This window comes from Ursus maritimus, unplaced genomic scaffold (assembly GCF_017311325.1).
Source record: "Ursus maritimus isolate PB19 unplaced genomic scaffold, ASM1731132v1 scaffold_30, whole genome shotgun sequence".
Taxonomy (NCBI): Eukaryota; Metazoa; Chordata; class Mammalia; order Carnivora; family Ursidae; genus Ursus; species Ursus maritimus.
Window position 1 is genome coordinate 17685681 of NW_024425564.1, and position 15961 is coordinate 17701641.

Sequence of the window (15961 nt, forward strand, 5' to 3'; positions counted from 1 at the left end):
TTTTCATCGTAGAGAGAGGTTTTATTTTATTATACCTAATTTTAAATTTTATATCAGTAATAACACCTTGTTGATCTGTATGGGTTTTTAGCATTGTATACTCAATAAAGATAATTGGGATATTATTGAAGATGTCTAACATCTCTTTTAATGATCAGATTCCTTTTTTAGAACCATATTTTTTGGATTCATGGTTATAGCCAAGACAAAAGACTAATGCTCATAGCTTGGCCTTGTGTCTATAGTAAAAGCAATGTACAAAAAAGCAAGTTTGGCAGCACCAGGGCAATGCCATGGACACTTCAGCCTGGACAGGTCAGCTATGGGTAGGGGAATACTTGGCGGGAGGGTGAACTTCTCACTGGAGACTCCCCAGATGATATAGATGTCCAAATTTGAAATATGGGTAACATCAGCCATAAGAAACTAGCCCCAGAAACAGTAAAGAGAAAGGAAATGATAAATATCATTAAAAGTAGGAGAATAAAGATGTCATTATGGTAGGAAACGATCATCTTAAATCCCTATTAAATGCCATAGTTTGTAATGTAATGCTTTGCTAAGCTTAGGAATCTCTCTTTTGAAGAAAAGATATAGAATGCCAAATCAGATGCTCCCCCATTTCCTGAGGGCTGTGTAGTGCTGATGAGCTCAGGCAAGAGAAACAAGGGTGCACCAGAAGCTAACTCCCAGGGCCTTCTGTCAGGGATCTTGGGGGACCACCTGGATCCAGGCCTTCTGTGGGTTTGGGATGTTTTGTTGAAAGACTGCACAAAAACGTGAGACCCCACTGTGGCATAAAGGCCCTTGTAGGCTGGACAGAGAACAGCTACTCATTATGACTACTGCTGAGTGCTGAGGACACATTTCTAGAGGGCAAGACTGCTCTAGGGTCACTGCCATCAACTGGCTAGTTTTTGACTCATCTTTAACTGAACACTTCAGGTTTCAGGCCATTATGGGGCTTACCTGTAATAGTGGCCAGAAATTTCAGGTTTAGGTATAACTGATATAAAAATAAGTTACTTTATTTCATTTTACTTCACTTAGTTAGAGCTAAATCAGTGTAGACCTATGTGCAAATCTAGGCATTTTTGAATGTTTAGGGAGAAAACAATGGCATGTAGGTTCATGACCAGACTGTTCCCTGGTACTTCAGCTCATGGGGAGGCTGGGTTTGTGGGGGTAGTAGAGGATCTGACATCGCTTCGAGGTTCTCATGGAATGGCCCCATTTCTTGTCTCTGTGAGAGAGCGGTGTTATCCCCCTATCCTATCGTGTTCTTTCTCGCATCTTCAAGTTATCCCTAATGGCATCTAACCAAACCTTAATGAAGCTGATGAAGATCCCAGAAAACCATAGCTTAAAAGGAGGAGTTCAAGGAACTGGCAGTATTGAAACAATTAAACTTGGAAGCATACATGTTAGGTCTCTTCAAATACATGGAAGCTGCTGAGTAATGAACAACTATGCATCGTTCTATATTTTTTGGAAAGAAAAGATGAAGGTCAAACACAGAGCATTTACTCAATGCAAGAAGAGCATTAATCAGTAAATTGCTCTCCTTTCTGAGATTGTTGGGCTCAGTGCTCTGGTTTTATATCACTGCATTGCAGATAACCTCAAATCTAGTGACTTAAAACAACTGTTTTATCATATCTCATGATTTGGTGGGTCAGGAATTTGGGCAAGGCTTGGCAGAGTGATTCTTCTGCTCTAAGTGACCGAGGTCACTTGGTGGTGGTGGTACTCAGCTGGTGGATGGGCTGATCTGGGGAGCCAAGATGGCTTTATTATCGTATCTGGTGCCTTGGTGGAAGCTGTTAGAAGGCTGAGTTCATCTAGGGTGGTTGACCAGAGAATTAACATGTAGCTTCTCCGGAATGACAGTCTCAAAGTAGTTGAGTTTTACATGGAAGCTCAGGCCTTCTATGGAGAGGATTTCAAGAGATAAGAAGTGAAAGCCACCATTCTCCCAAGGCCTGGGCCTTAGAACTTGTAGCATTGTTTCTACCACATTCTTTCAGTCAAAGCAATCATAGAGCCTGCCTAGAGTTGAGGGGTGGGAAGGTGGATCCCACCTCTCAATGGAAGCAGTGACAATAATTTTATGGTATTCTATAATCTACCATGTTTAGGTAACAAACTCTGATTGTAATTATTCTTACACTGTCTAAACTTGCTCAAACCAAAAAGAAGAAAGAACATTTTCTGTGTTATAGGTACTTGCTTTGTACTAATAGGTAATACTCATTAGGACCCCTTATTTGAATTAGTTTCAGGGCTGGTGAAACATTGCTTAGATAATTACTTAAGTCCTAGAACAATGATTAGTGTGAAAATTAATGGGGGCTCATTAATTGTATCAGCAGCAAGCTGACCAAGCATCTTTTTGAAAATGGCCATTGTCTTTGGAGCTAAAACGCACTCAATGTAACTCCTGGCACTTGAGGTGAGCACAGTCTCCTAGTTACTCATCTTGCTGCAACAGAGGTCTTTGTTTTTTCTTCTCATGAATTTATGTATTTGCTTTTATAGAGTGATTTCTGATAGATACACTCAAAAGATGTTTTTGTTGTCTTCTTTTTATAGAGACTGGAAGGTAAAACTGAGTCTAAGTGGGTCGAGGTGCTGAAAATGGAAGGCGTGTCTGTAGAAGCATTTGGCTCTCTTGCGTACTGAGTTGGAGAGTTTTGTCTTTAAGATAGAAGTGAAAATGGTCCTAGGAATAGGATCCTGGGTCTTCATCCGTCTCTACCAATGGTAACTACTTGGTTGCCCAAATTTCAGCTCCTAGGAGCTTATCTGTCATATACTTGTATTAGTCTTTGAAATGGACAGCTCCCCTTGACACGCTGCTTTTCTCACTTTGTATCCACCTGGGCCCTGGTACATCTCATTTCCCGTTCCTAGACCCCAACATGGTCATGTTCCCAAGCTTATACCTTCCTCACTGACCTGAGTTAAGCAGTCCACCCCATACTGTCTTGGCCTCGTCCCTCCTTGACCCACCCACTGTAGTTTTTAGTTCTGATCCAGTTTTTCTTTTCTTTTCTTTTTTTTAAATTAGCAGTCTCTATTAGCCTTTCTCCACACACAGGGCAGAAGGAACAAATTCTCATTCTTGGAAGTGCTCTAATTCTGACCCATACCTGCACTTCTGTGCTGAAATCTCTTTAGATACCTTCTTACAAATTATCTCATAAGTCATTGTGGTGAATACGGAGAGCCCCGGCTCTTCTTGTTGGATACTGACCATCTCCCCATGCCAAACTAATTGCAGTTCCCCAGAAGGGTCATGCTCTTTCTCTTCTCTAGGCTGTTACATGAGCTCTTCTTTGCCAAATGATCTCTATCTTACCTCCTGCTTTTCTTTTCATGATTCAATTTAAATAAGGGAGGCTTTTTCAGGCATTTTTTTCTCTTTATTCCCATGGTGTTCTGGGCATCTCACTATCAACATAGTGTCCCCATGTACCTTATCTATTTATATATCTGGTTCCCTCCTCTGGATGTGAGTTCTTTCTGGGTAGGGACCATGGGACTTTTCATTGTTGAATTCCCAGGCTCTAGGATGATGCCTAATGTTCAATAAATACTAGTTGAATTCGTGCTTGCACAATTAATTAGTGCATGAATGGTTAAATAGATGGTTGGAATAAAGAATGGATAGGTGGTTGGAAGGCTGGCTGGCTGGTTAGCTGGCAGGAGGATGGCTGCACAGTAGAAAAGATGAATGAATGAATGGATGGTTGGGTTGGTTGACTATTAACTTTATAGTAATTTTGGAAGGATGTTCATAAATGACAACCTTACATCTAGAATTTTGTGACTTTTGATTTCACAAACTCCATTTCCTTCCATAATATTGTAAATTTGTACGATTTCTTGTATAAAATTTATACAAATTCTTGTTATACTGCAGCTCTATGAAGAGTCTTGGAGTTGATTTTAACTCAATATTCTTAAAAACTTTGAGAGACAAAAGATTTAAATAAACTAGTAAACTAGGGGTTGATGTCACTGCTTGTTCCCATCTGTAGCTTGATTTGCCATGATGTGTGGTTTCCTAGACTTTTTTAGGTTCTTTATCAACAGGCTTGAAATAATTACATTTACTTGTTTTACATGATTGATGTAGTGAAATTAGTTGGGGAAAAAATGTATTCATACAGTCTCTCTCTCTCTTTGTCTCTTTCTCCCTATCGACCTCTCATCTATCTATCTCCCTATCTCATTGTCTATGATCTATCTATCTCTAGTTTTGCATGTGTTGTTGTTCAGTTTTGCTTCACATATCCCCAGAAGAATCTTGTGGAAATGTAAGTATTCTTACTCCTCTTTGGTCACTGAAGCAAATTTGTTCAGAAGCATAGAGGACTAGCAGAGGCAGACACTAGAATTCAGCGTCTCTGGTGCTATCTGAAATTCATTGCTTGGTGCCACTGCTAAAATGATTTTTAGAGCTGCAGCATTATTATACAGTGTAGAATCCCAGCGGTCAGAGGGGATGGGCTGGCTCTTAGGCATGATGAATAGGTTTTATTTTGAGTGCCAACTCTAAATCAGTTGGTAATAGCTGCCTGGAGTACTGCGTTGAGGACAATTCTGAGGCCCTCTCTGAGCAGCAATTGTTCAGTGATATTGCCATGAGTGTAGGGTCTCCATACACACTTGCCATATATTTTCCATCTCTATTCTAAGACCAGAAAAGGTGTTCATTATGATAGCTGTCCACGCTGGTTTGTCCACTGATTCACTAAGAGATCATTCATGAAAAAGTATCTACAGAGATTCTGCAGTTTCTGGAAGCTGATTTTGAACTGCATACGTACACTTCCTCCTTTGATGACTGTGGTTAATAAGATGCAAAAACAGCAGTGAGGAAAGCTAACTATGCATGAATACCTATTAAAGTCATTTCCTTTAAAGGGGACATGCTTGTTTTCCTAGCCAGGGTAGGTCATCTACTAAGGAAGGGTGGTTTCTTGACCACTTGTGGTTAGTAGTGTGTTGTATTGAAAATTAAAACTGTTCACTTTTATGCAGATGCAAACATAATCACATTAACTTTATTTGAAGCTTTGATTACATTCTGGTTAATAAGCATATACTACATTAAGCCAATTTAACCATACAGCAAAATGCATTTCATTTCAAAATTGAGTATTGGAAGGCTTAGCAAATGCTGGGATTATTAATTACTTAATACAATTAGGTATGATGCACATACGGAGGTGACCACTAACCCTCATGGATCCCTGGTGCCCAGAACAGTCTCAGAGGCTTAGAAATGTGGTTATAGAGATCAAAAAATTTCATTCTGGCTTTTCCACTTTGTTTTTGCTAAGAATCATGCCCTAGGCATATCGATGGATAATTTTGATCATAAATCAGCCTTGCAAATAAATAGCAGGTAGCCTTGCCTATTGGAACCTTGGAGCATAATACAAATGATGTCAGCATCCTCTATCATTGGGTCTGCTTTAGTATTGGCTACTTGCAAGATGGAGTCTGTATTACCTTTTAGTATCTGAGTCCTGAGCTGAGGTCTCGACATGAGTGATATGAAGGACAACAGGGAATTAGTGGCTGCCCATCCTTCTACATGCCTGGCCACTAAATCTGCCAGATTCTGCAACTCATAGGGCTTATTCTATCTCTAAAAATGTACCTGGGCTTGCACTACTGTGTGAAAGAGAGGATCCCAGAGAGACAGATGAAGTATAATTACTAATAAAAGAGACTAATTCCTCATTTTTCCTGTCCCAAGTCAGTCTTGTTACTTTCTAGTCCTGTGGCCCCAAAAGACTTAAAGTAAAGGATATTGGTTCCTGCTGATGAGGCCACAGTGTGACACCTCCTACAGAATGCACCATAAAACTACATTATTTCATAGATCTGAGTATTGCACCTGCTATGTTATCTCCTCTTAGGTGATTAAGTTTCCCACAAATGCAATTTGTTAATATGGGGCCACATCTTCTCACAAGGTAAATCTGTGAAATTTGGCAGGCAGTTGCTTTGCCACAGGTGCAAGATGAAAGACCTTGCCCTGGCTTTGCCAAGAAGAAAAATGATGCTGTTCTCAATACCTGGGAAAAATATTCTGCACAGAGAGTAGAACCTGATTCCAAAAAAGGGGAATAGAATTCTAGGGCCCAAATCATGTTCTTCTCTCCCTTTGGGGGAGTATATTACCTCCAAAAGGCTGAGTGGGAGATCAGAATCTTATTTTACATGAGGCCAGGTATTGAGCAAATCCCCTTGTTAAGGGAAGTCCTCTGATATTTGGAGCTGCAGCTATTTGTGATGATAAATGATGACTTTTACTCTTATGAGCTATGAGAACTTAATTAGAGCTTAATTAAAGCTAATGCTCAGAATCCTTTGAAAGGTGGAGTGATTAAAAACTAACTTCCATATTGAATAGTCACACTGAAAAGTAGTCTTTGAAACACATAGCATTTCCACTCTGGGGCCCCATGTAGTCCTGGCTGGGTCTTCACATCTAAGTTAAAGCAAGAGCTGACTATTTTTTGCATTAGAATTTCCTTAGCCAAGACTACAAGAGGCCCCGTACCCAGGTCCATCTCAGCCCGCTGAGCATTTATGCAGAAGGTCGTCTCTGAATCTGCAAATCCAGCTCGCCGTACACGTGTCTCAGGGAGTCACTGGTCAAGCTGGCTATCAGCTTCCGATGGCCAGACACCCAGGGTCGACACACTTCTTCCCATTGCACGGTGGAGTTGGGCCGGATTTCCCTGAAAGGACGGAAAAGAGAGGAAAGGTTGTACTCTCCAGAGAGGCATATCCAGTTCCCTACCTTGATCAGGAAGCAGTGAGAACACGTGCCTGAGTCACATGCTCTCTTTCTCTCAGTTGATGGTAGTAGAAGACAGAAGGGCTGATTTGACCTATTCCAACCCAGATGAGGTCCCTGGATGGGGATGTGCCACTGACAGACCCAATGGGTCATGGTTCCTTCCACTTGGATGCATCAACTGGCATCTACTGCATGGTGAGGAAGGGCTGAGTCTCCTACCGGCCATGAGTCAACTGAAGTCTAGTTTGTCCCCCAGCCACCACAGTAGCCTCATGGATGTGACTGATCTTCCTTGGCTCATTTTGGGCCACTCTAGCTCCCTCCTGAATTAGACTCCTGTCTGAATCCCCAGCTGCCTTTGCTAAGGTCCTGATACCCTAATTAGTTCTTGCCAATCCCTTTGGGATTGTTCCCAGGCCCAAAATCTGGAACGTAACCCTACCTGCTGCCAACTGATGGAGAACTTGCATGCTCTATCATTCATAATCCTGTTTAACCACCAAATTGGGGCTCTTTGCCCATGCACCTCTCTGCTACTCCTTTGTATCCATCCTGATAATGGGAACGACCTTCAATGGTTCTGATATCCACCTCTTCTTCTGCAGCCTATGCTTTGAGGTTTTCCTAAGTTCATGGCCAAGCTCACTCCAGTGAATGACTGAGGTCAATCAGGGTTGGGGAGATTAAGGCTTCTCTGGGGTGTTTCACATATATTACCCTACGGAAGCCTCAGGAGGAAGTTACATGCAGGTTTTACATGCATGATAGTCCCTCGAGGTAGGTACTACATGACACACTGTATAGTTAAGAAAAATGGAGGGATAAACAAATGAAGCAGTTTTTCCAAGATCACACAGCTTTGAATGGACAGAGATGAGGTTTGGATGCAAGTTGTTCTGATTCCCAAAGCCATGCTCTTTCGAGCATGTATTTCATATTATAGCCTCAATGAAGATGACTTTTCTGGCCACTATGCTAGTTTTTTTTTTTTTTTAAATAAACAAGACAGATGTCCTTTTATTCTGTACTAAGAGCTTCTTGCAGTATTGTTCATAGAAGATTCCTGGTCTCTGCTCTCTGATCCTCAGGGAGAGCAGGTACTGGGCGGCCTTGCAGGGGATCCCGGGCCAGCACTTCTTGGGGAGATGAAGGGAGACCACCATGAGTGCCTTAGACAGAAAAGGGACCTGTTTTCATGGGATTACTGAAGCCCAGCATGTCAGAATTGGAAAGAACTTAGAAATCACTTAGTCTAGCTACCTCATCTACGGGCGAGGAGGATGGGATCCTAGGAGTCCTTTGGAATCTTCCACAGTCCTTGCCTGATGGCCCAGACCATGGACAAAGAAAAACGTGCTGGGGGACATGAAGAGTGTGCTCGTGCTCAGAAGTGAGGAACATCCTTGTAGAGGAGCTCTGCGAATACTTCCCTAGTGGAGCGTGCTTCCTACTAGCACCATGGAGGGACTGAGGGACCAAAGGAACTGGGGATGATGTGGCTTCAGACTGGGTGGTGATAGGAGGGGTTACAAGGAAGGGGAACTGCCAAAGAAAGTCTGGAGTGGTTCAAAGGCCTCAGCTACATGATCCCCTATTTACCCTTGGGGGCCGGGGCCATAGAACACCACTTTAAACACAGTCAAAGTGCAGGGGGAAATACGGGGACACATACCTGTGCTTGACCTACTCTATGTAAAGTTAGAACCCCCAAATTTCCTCAAATAGAGCTAAAACAATATGTATTTTAGATGGCGGTGGGTGTACATCCTCTGGGATAGAAAGGGGGAAATGCCCCCAAATCTTGGAAATCTAGACACTAAATAAGAAATCCCTTTCAAACTCTCATACCTGTGCTCAGTGAATTAGGACAGGCATCTGAGGCCTTGGGAATGCCTCTCTTTGGAACTGTTCCAGGCATTGACTCTGCCACTACTGGTCTAAATGTCTCAATTAACTTGGTATTTGCTAATTCTTTTCTTTATTTTTGTTCTTTATAAATGTAGTTCTATAAAGTATTTTCACCCATTATATAAAACCCAAATTGGGTGTAAAATGCACACACACCACCTATATAGGTATTTTGCAAATTCAGTAAATTGATTTTATGATTCAAGGTTTGAACAACATTGACCTGACCATGGGTTTCCTCACCTCTAAAAGGCAGACACTGTAGAATATTGACTAGAGTGTGGGGGCGCCTGGGAGGCTCAGTTGGTTAAGAGTCTGCCTTTGCCTCAGGTCATGATCCCAGAGTCCTGGGATCCGGCCATGCATCAGGCTCTCGGCTCAGTGGGGAGCCTGCTTCTCCTCTCCCTCTGCCTGTCACTCTGACTATTTGTGCTCTCTCTCTCTCTCAAATAAATAAATAAATAAAATGCTTTAAAAAATGAATAGAGTGTGGACAGAGTGAGGTGAATTGCTATTTGTACTGCACTTAGAAGCATGGCAAATATGGCAATCGCCAAGTATACTCGTGGGTGATTGGCATTACTGTTGTTGTTGCTATAATTATTAGTATTACCACAATCACCCTTACGGTTGTTGCTTACTCTGCCTGAACTCTCTGCAAAACAACTAGGAAAGTGAGTTCCTCCTGCCTGTATGCAGAGAAACAGTTCTCTATCCTTAATTTACAGTGATTAATTAAATATGAATACATGTTTTAAGATATTTATTTCTCAAGAGCTGGGCTATTTTTACCTTGATCCATTCGTTCTTTCTTTTCTGGTTTCCCCGAGTGATCAATCAGAAACACTTTGCAAAATAGTCGTCTTGCTTGTGGATCTGGCCTGGGGCCATGTAATGCAGGTGACTACATCCATAGAAACTATAATCCCTGAGCTTCACTTGGTAATTGGCTTTTACTCATAAACCTGGCCCCATAATGATATTCAAATATGTATCTCATACATGTATAGATGTCTCCTCAAGACTATCATACAAAGATATTCATACACGAAGATACACATGTGTGTCTAAGTATGCATTTATGTGTAGATAAATATGTACAGAAAGAAAAGAATCACTCACCCACATTGGTAAGTGGAGTAATATTGGAATAATCCTATTTGCCTGGGGTATAGATGTTGTGATAAATGGTTCTCAGTTAATGTGCTGAGCTATCAAGATATGCTGGCCATTTATCATCTTGAACGCATACAGGCAAATGGGATTATTATTACAATAAACTGCGACTATCTATGGGTTGTTCTCAATGTGTCTAGCCCTCAGCTTCTGTCCTACTTGGGAAACTCAAAATTTAAAACAAAATCACAAAGTCAGGGAACTTTTCTCTTGAAATAACTTACTGAACCTGATCATTTTTTAAAGAGAAAAATGAATCTGGAAGATGAATTATTTGATGTTCTGGAAGTATCAAGTGCAGAAACTTGAAAGCTGAGAGTCTGTGGGGGCAGTACTTTCAAGCATCTAAGGTAGGTGGGCGGTGGTGGCAGAAGGCAGGAAGGTAAAGCATCTCGGAGCACAGTTGGCTCATACCCTGAGCAAGGAGTGAAACACCACTGCTTTCCATGTTCCTAGTTCAATTCCCTGTTCTCTAGCTCCTGCCTTCCAGGCCCCTGCTTTGAGCTTGACATCCCTTGCCTTCTAGGGCCCTGGCAGGACTGTGGGTGGGTAGGTGGGGGTAGTGATTCCCTTGACTATTCAAGATGTGTATCCTAGAAAAGAATACAGTCTTGTGAACGATTCTGCTTCTACACAATTGCTCTTTTTAAGGGTCCAAGTTGTTACATGGTCTGCCACTCTTAGATCAGATCTTGGCAGCATAGGGTACCCTGAAGTGCTTGTAATTATCTGACAATATGGATGTGGGTGCTGGCTGGCTCAGGTCTTCGTTGTGAATGTGTGTGCTGGAGTCAGGAGGAGACAGAGAAAGTAGTGCTCTCTCCAAAGTCCCAAACCCTAGACCGTAAATATTTTCCCTCTCAAGTTCTTTCCAATTTTTGACAGTCTCAGAGAAATAAAGCTACTCTTGTGTTGGGGAGATCCACCCCTTGGATCTGGATTCCCATAAGAGATTGAGGACCTCGCTTTCTGTCTGTTACCTATCTGCCATAGACCAATGTGTTGGAATTAACGACCAATAGGACCTTAAGGAAGAGTGTGGGCAGGGCATTTGCCTTGTGTCCATGTAAGGACTGGACTTTTCCATCCCTTCCAAGATTCACTCCACTTTGCCCTACCCCAGTGTCAGATATTAACAATAAGCGCCTGGACACTCAACACACCTAGGGCCTCATGCCTCCCAAATGGTGGGTCATTGCACCGTGTGAGGATTAATCTTTCTTCTAACACACAGATTGCCTCTTTTCATGCGTTGGCCTGTAATCAAGGTGGGATTTTTGGCACAGCCGGGGTGTGTAGGTAGCAGGACGTTCCAGTACCCTGAGATGAGGCTTCCAGGGTTACCGTTTGAAAAGGAAAAATTGGATGCAGCGGGGGGTTGTTTTGAAGAAGAAACGTGTTTCACTTTGCCTGAGTGATTCTTGCATCTGATTCGAGTGGGAAGGTGCGAGAAGGGGTGAGTGAGGCTGTCGTTTCTGACGAAAGCAGGGCTATCACTGCTGACCTCTCTCTCTCGCTAAGGATGATTTCTAATTTAATTCTTTTTTTCCTGCAACTTTCCTATTAGCACAGGAAGGGTTGTTATGTTTTGTGCTTGCATTTTTACAAGAGCACTCAAATTATTTTCCCGGTTGTTTATTGCATTCACGGGCCACAGGAGTCTCTTAGACAATGGGATTGCAGAAGCTGTGAGCATTGTAATTTGAAAGAAATGCAGAGAGCACTTAGTGGGCATCCCAGAAGGGGTGAAGGAGACCCTTGGCCTGGTCCCACAGATTCAGAAGAGGTAGTTTCTAGAAAGGGTGTTAGGGAGATTCCTAACATATCTTGTCACCAGGCACTTTCTGCAGCCCTCCACCTCCCCTTCTGTGCTTCAGAAGTTCACCCCACAGGAAATACGCTAGATTGACTGATGCTGACACAGACTTATTTGTGGTAGAAATGAAAGTATTAAGCCTCAAAGATTGAGATCCATTCTGGGCATCACACTTTAAGAGGAGCACTGACAAACTGGAGTATGGGGGAAAGGGTGGCAAGCTAAAGCCACGTTAGGGGTCAGGAGAGGTATAGAGAAGATGCGACAGTTGTTTGCAAACATTTGGAAGGCACCAGATGGAAGAAAGATGGGCTTTATTCTGTGCGGATCCAAATGACAGAATTAGGATCACCGGGTAGGACCGAAAGGTAGAATTGTTTTCTAACAATGAGAGCTACCTGAGTGTGGAATGGGCTGTCTTGTTGGCTGACACTCTGTCAGCAAAAGTAACAGAAGCCGAGAAACTATAGGGCACAATCTGATGGTGTTAGGTGTGAATGAAGCAGTCTCATTCATATTATCACAGAGCTGGAGGTAGTCGTTTGTGCCCTAAATAGAGAATCAAGTCTGCAATTCTTTAGGCTCCCCTTGATTCTACAGAAAGCAACAGTTCTAGAGTGCTTGTGACAGGGAAATCTGGAAGGTGGGCTGGGAAGAAAGATGATAATAGTACCCATCTCGTTAAGGTGGTTTTAAGGATTACATGATGGAAATGCCAGTCAAACTGACCCTACTTGTAGCCTGTGACTCCTAGACATGGCCAAGAAGAAGGTGGCAGCTTCTCAGACATGCTCAGTGGGTGTTAGATGTGAGTTTGGAAAAGACAGAGAACACTAAGCCTTCCCACAGTCCCATGTCACTTGTCACCTTCTCAGTTCCCACCCCACACCTTACCGGAACATCTTCCTCTTTGGCTTCATCACTCCGGGACCATCCAGGTGTATCCACACATTCCGCAGAGTCTCTTTTAGAGGATTGGTGAACTCAACTGTTACCACCATGTCAGAACCAACCATCTTGGCACCCCGGACCTAAGACAGGAGTTGGGGGAGAATGCAGCTTATTAGCAGCACATAGAACCTTTTTGCTCTCCCGTGTCCTTAGCCATCTTCACTTTTGCTGGTTTTACAGAATGGTTATTTTTTTGGCAATGGAACTAGTGTGATGAGGATAGCTGATTGCTTTAACTGGGGGATACCTATTGAGACAAAGATGGAAAATTACTAATTAGGATCACACTCTTTTCCTCATTATAAAAACCACCTAATTAGAGCTCAGGTTAATAGCCGTGACCACCAGCTGCTCTTTCTCAGCAGGAGGTGGAAGTGTATCTGGTGTAGCAACACATTTCCATGGTGAGGATGGCCAGGCAAACTCTGCTTCTGGACAGGACTCAAGTTTCCTGCCAGTGCACGGGGGATTCCCGAGTTCAAGAGGAAGAAAACGCTCCAGGGGGCCTAAGCCTTCTTCCTTTTAGGCACACTAGAAAGAAATATGGCCAAAGAGGGAGTCATTACTGTGGAACTTGAAGAAAAAGAATCTGGATACTAAAATAGGCCAAAAAAAAAAAAAAAAAAAAAAAAAAAAAACTTTTTGTCTGCTGTTACAACATCTGAGTCCAGGAGAGTCTAAGGCCCTTTGTTGGCAAGTTGTGTGTGACAAGTCTCAGAAGTATCCAGTATTTGGCAAAGCACCTCATGAGGCAGCCAGAGTTCAATGTCCGTTCAGCACTTACTAGTTGTGGGGCCTTGGGTGACTTAGTTGTGGGGCCTTGGGTGACTTACTCAACCTTTTTGAGACTCAGTTTTCCTGTCTCTAAGACTGGGCTGACATTCCTATGGGGTCATCGATATGAAATGCTCTTAGTATTTGCTCTTAGGCTATGTTTATTGGGTTCCAGGAATGGTATTCTTTCCCAACACCAACACAATGAGCTGGAAAATGGCCACATGGCTCTGGGGTTTGTTTGTTCATTCGTTTGTTTAGGAGATACGTGCGCCGAATGGATGGATCTGAATAAGCTCTACGTAACTTGGGAACAAGATAATCATATAGTTCTTACCTCATAAGAAAAGCATAGAATGGGATAACGCATATAAAGCAACAAACACACGTAGGACACAACGCAAAAGCTCCGTACTTTACAGCTCACACTGGTTTCGGAATAGCGATGCTCAACGTAGTTAGTTTCATTCGTCTTTTTTTTTTTTTTTTTTTTTTTTTTTTTTTTTTTAAGATTTCATCTTACAGGCGCCTGGGTGGCACAGCGGTTAAGCGTCTGCCTTCGGCTCAGGGCGTGATCCTGGTGTCATGGGATCGAGCCCCACATCAGGCTCCTCTGCTATGAGCCTGCTTCTTCCTCTCCCACTCCCCCTGCTTGTGTTCCCTCTCTCGCTGGCTGTCTCTATCTCTGTCGAATAAATAAATAAAATCTTTAAAAAAAAAGAAAGAAAGATTTCATCTTAAATTTTAGTGTACTTTCAACTCCAGTATCTAGCCAGTGCCGAGCAAATATTTGTGAAATTAGATTAACTGCTTAACAATGGAATTTATTGACTGAGTTTCCAATGTAACAACTCGGCCATTCTTATACACTATTTCTTTAAGTGGCATATACTAAAGAAAAAATTATATGGAATTGAGCCTTTTTTATGAACAGAAGGAAGGAAGAAGGACAATTTCCAGGGAAAAAGACTCTCACTAACTCTGCAGTAAAGAACAAATCTTCATGGACTTTACTCTTAAGACACAGTTTGTGTCTAAATTTATGTCTATGGAATTTTAAAAATCTATGAGAAAAATGAAAATTGCAGCCAATTCTCCATGTTTCTTACATTCAAATCAACATCTGTAGGTGGGATGGGGGGAGTGCTGGGGTCGGGGGGTCAGGGGTGGAACAGACAATGATCAAGGTGCAGACCACAGCAGGTGTCATCAAGAGAGCACGGATCATATGCCAAACAGTGTGTCTAGCGCTTCGCCAGTGGTCTTCGGCCTGCCATGCATACCGAGTCACCTGGGGAACCTTAAAATCATGGAGGTCTAGGCCCACTCCCAAGCAATTAGCTCAGAATGTCAGGCAGAGCTTGTCATAAGTTTATTTTAAGCACCCCTATTGATTTCTGAGAGTCAACTTAGAAAACTTCTCCCCAGGTGAAAATCTCTGATGCAGACAAAACATTCAGAAGACAGGCTGAAATCTTCACTTTCTTCCCAGATGTCCTGACTCGATCAGTATATATGTTGAACTACAGAAGTGCATTACTAGAATACTCTAAGTACTCTTGGTTTAATTCTCAAGGGTGGCCAACATATTTTTCCTAAGTTAGAAAAAAATTTCCGAACACTTTTGGATTTTTAAAAATATTAGATAAAAATAATGTTTACAGAAACTTTCTGAATTAGAGAAAGTGAGGCTGCTTCAGAAATGCTATTGGTAAAAGTCTGATCATTTTAATTTTGGGGGGAGGTAAGTATTTTGGAGCCATCTGCTGTCTTCATGGCATGCTATTGCAGGTATGGACAGAAGCCCCTTAACAAAAAATCTGGTAATAGCTATTGGCCCTTCCTCAACAGACACACAGTGACAAATACAAGATACATCTCACATGTGGTTTTAGGGGATTCATTACAGACCCAGAAGATCTACCCATGGACCTCCCCGGGCTCAAGGGCTCCAGGTGAAGAATCATTTCCATATGGCGAGGCTAGCTCTACAGGAAGATTCCTGCACTGTGGAAAGCAACGTGTACCCTTCCAGGTCACTTTTAACAGTGTTGGGGAAATTTAGTGTTTGAAAGACTGGCCCTGTGCTTGGGCCCTCAAGGACAGTCTTTAGATCTGGCCATGATTTGAAGATTAAGACTTCTCACATTAACTTCATGCATCATGCCTAACCAGTTTCCCTTCAGATGTTATCTTTGTAGCCAGCTGCTTCCATGGGCGTGTAAATACTCTCCAGGCTTCCCCCGTCCTGAGTGGGCAGGAGGCCATTGATCCCCTGATCCAGGCCTGGGAGAGGTGGGGAATGAAAGGAGAGGTCTCTTCTCAGGTTGCAGAGTGTTTCTTTTGCAATTAACAAAGACACAGCGTTCCTTTGCAGACATTCATCTCCTGCACCCAGAATGTAAACCTCCTTTGCCTGACTACTGAGATGCTAATGAACCCTAGAGACTCAACCCAAGCCAAATATAAAAGCCTGCCTAACATTTAATATCACTGTTTTCTGTGTAGGG

The 15961-nt window shown here is 42.5% G+C and overlaps 1 protein-coding gene across 1 annotated transcript in view; it reads right to left on the reverse strand.

The window, feature by feature from the left end:
* Positions 1-5044: 5044 nt before the first annotated feature.
* Positions 5045-15961, reverse strand: part of F13A1 (coagulation factor XIII A chain) — a 163757-nt gene continuing 152840 nt past the window's right edge. Inside the window, exons 14-15 of the mRNA XM_040645023.1 lie at positions 12621-12757; positions 5045-6764 (exon numbers count right to left, since the gene is read on the reverse strand). Coding sequence (XP_040500957.1) covers positions 6611-6764; positions 12621-12757 — 291 coding nt within the window. The 3' untranslated portion in view covers positions 5045-6610. The remainder of the gene's footprint in view (positions 6765-12620; positions 12758-15961) is intronic.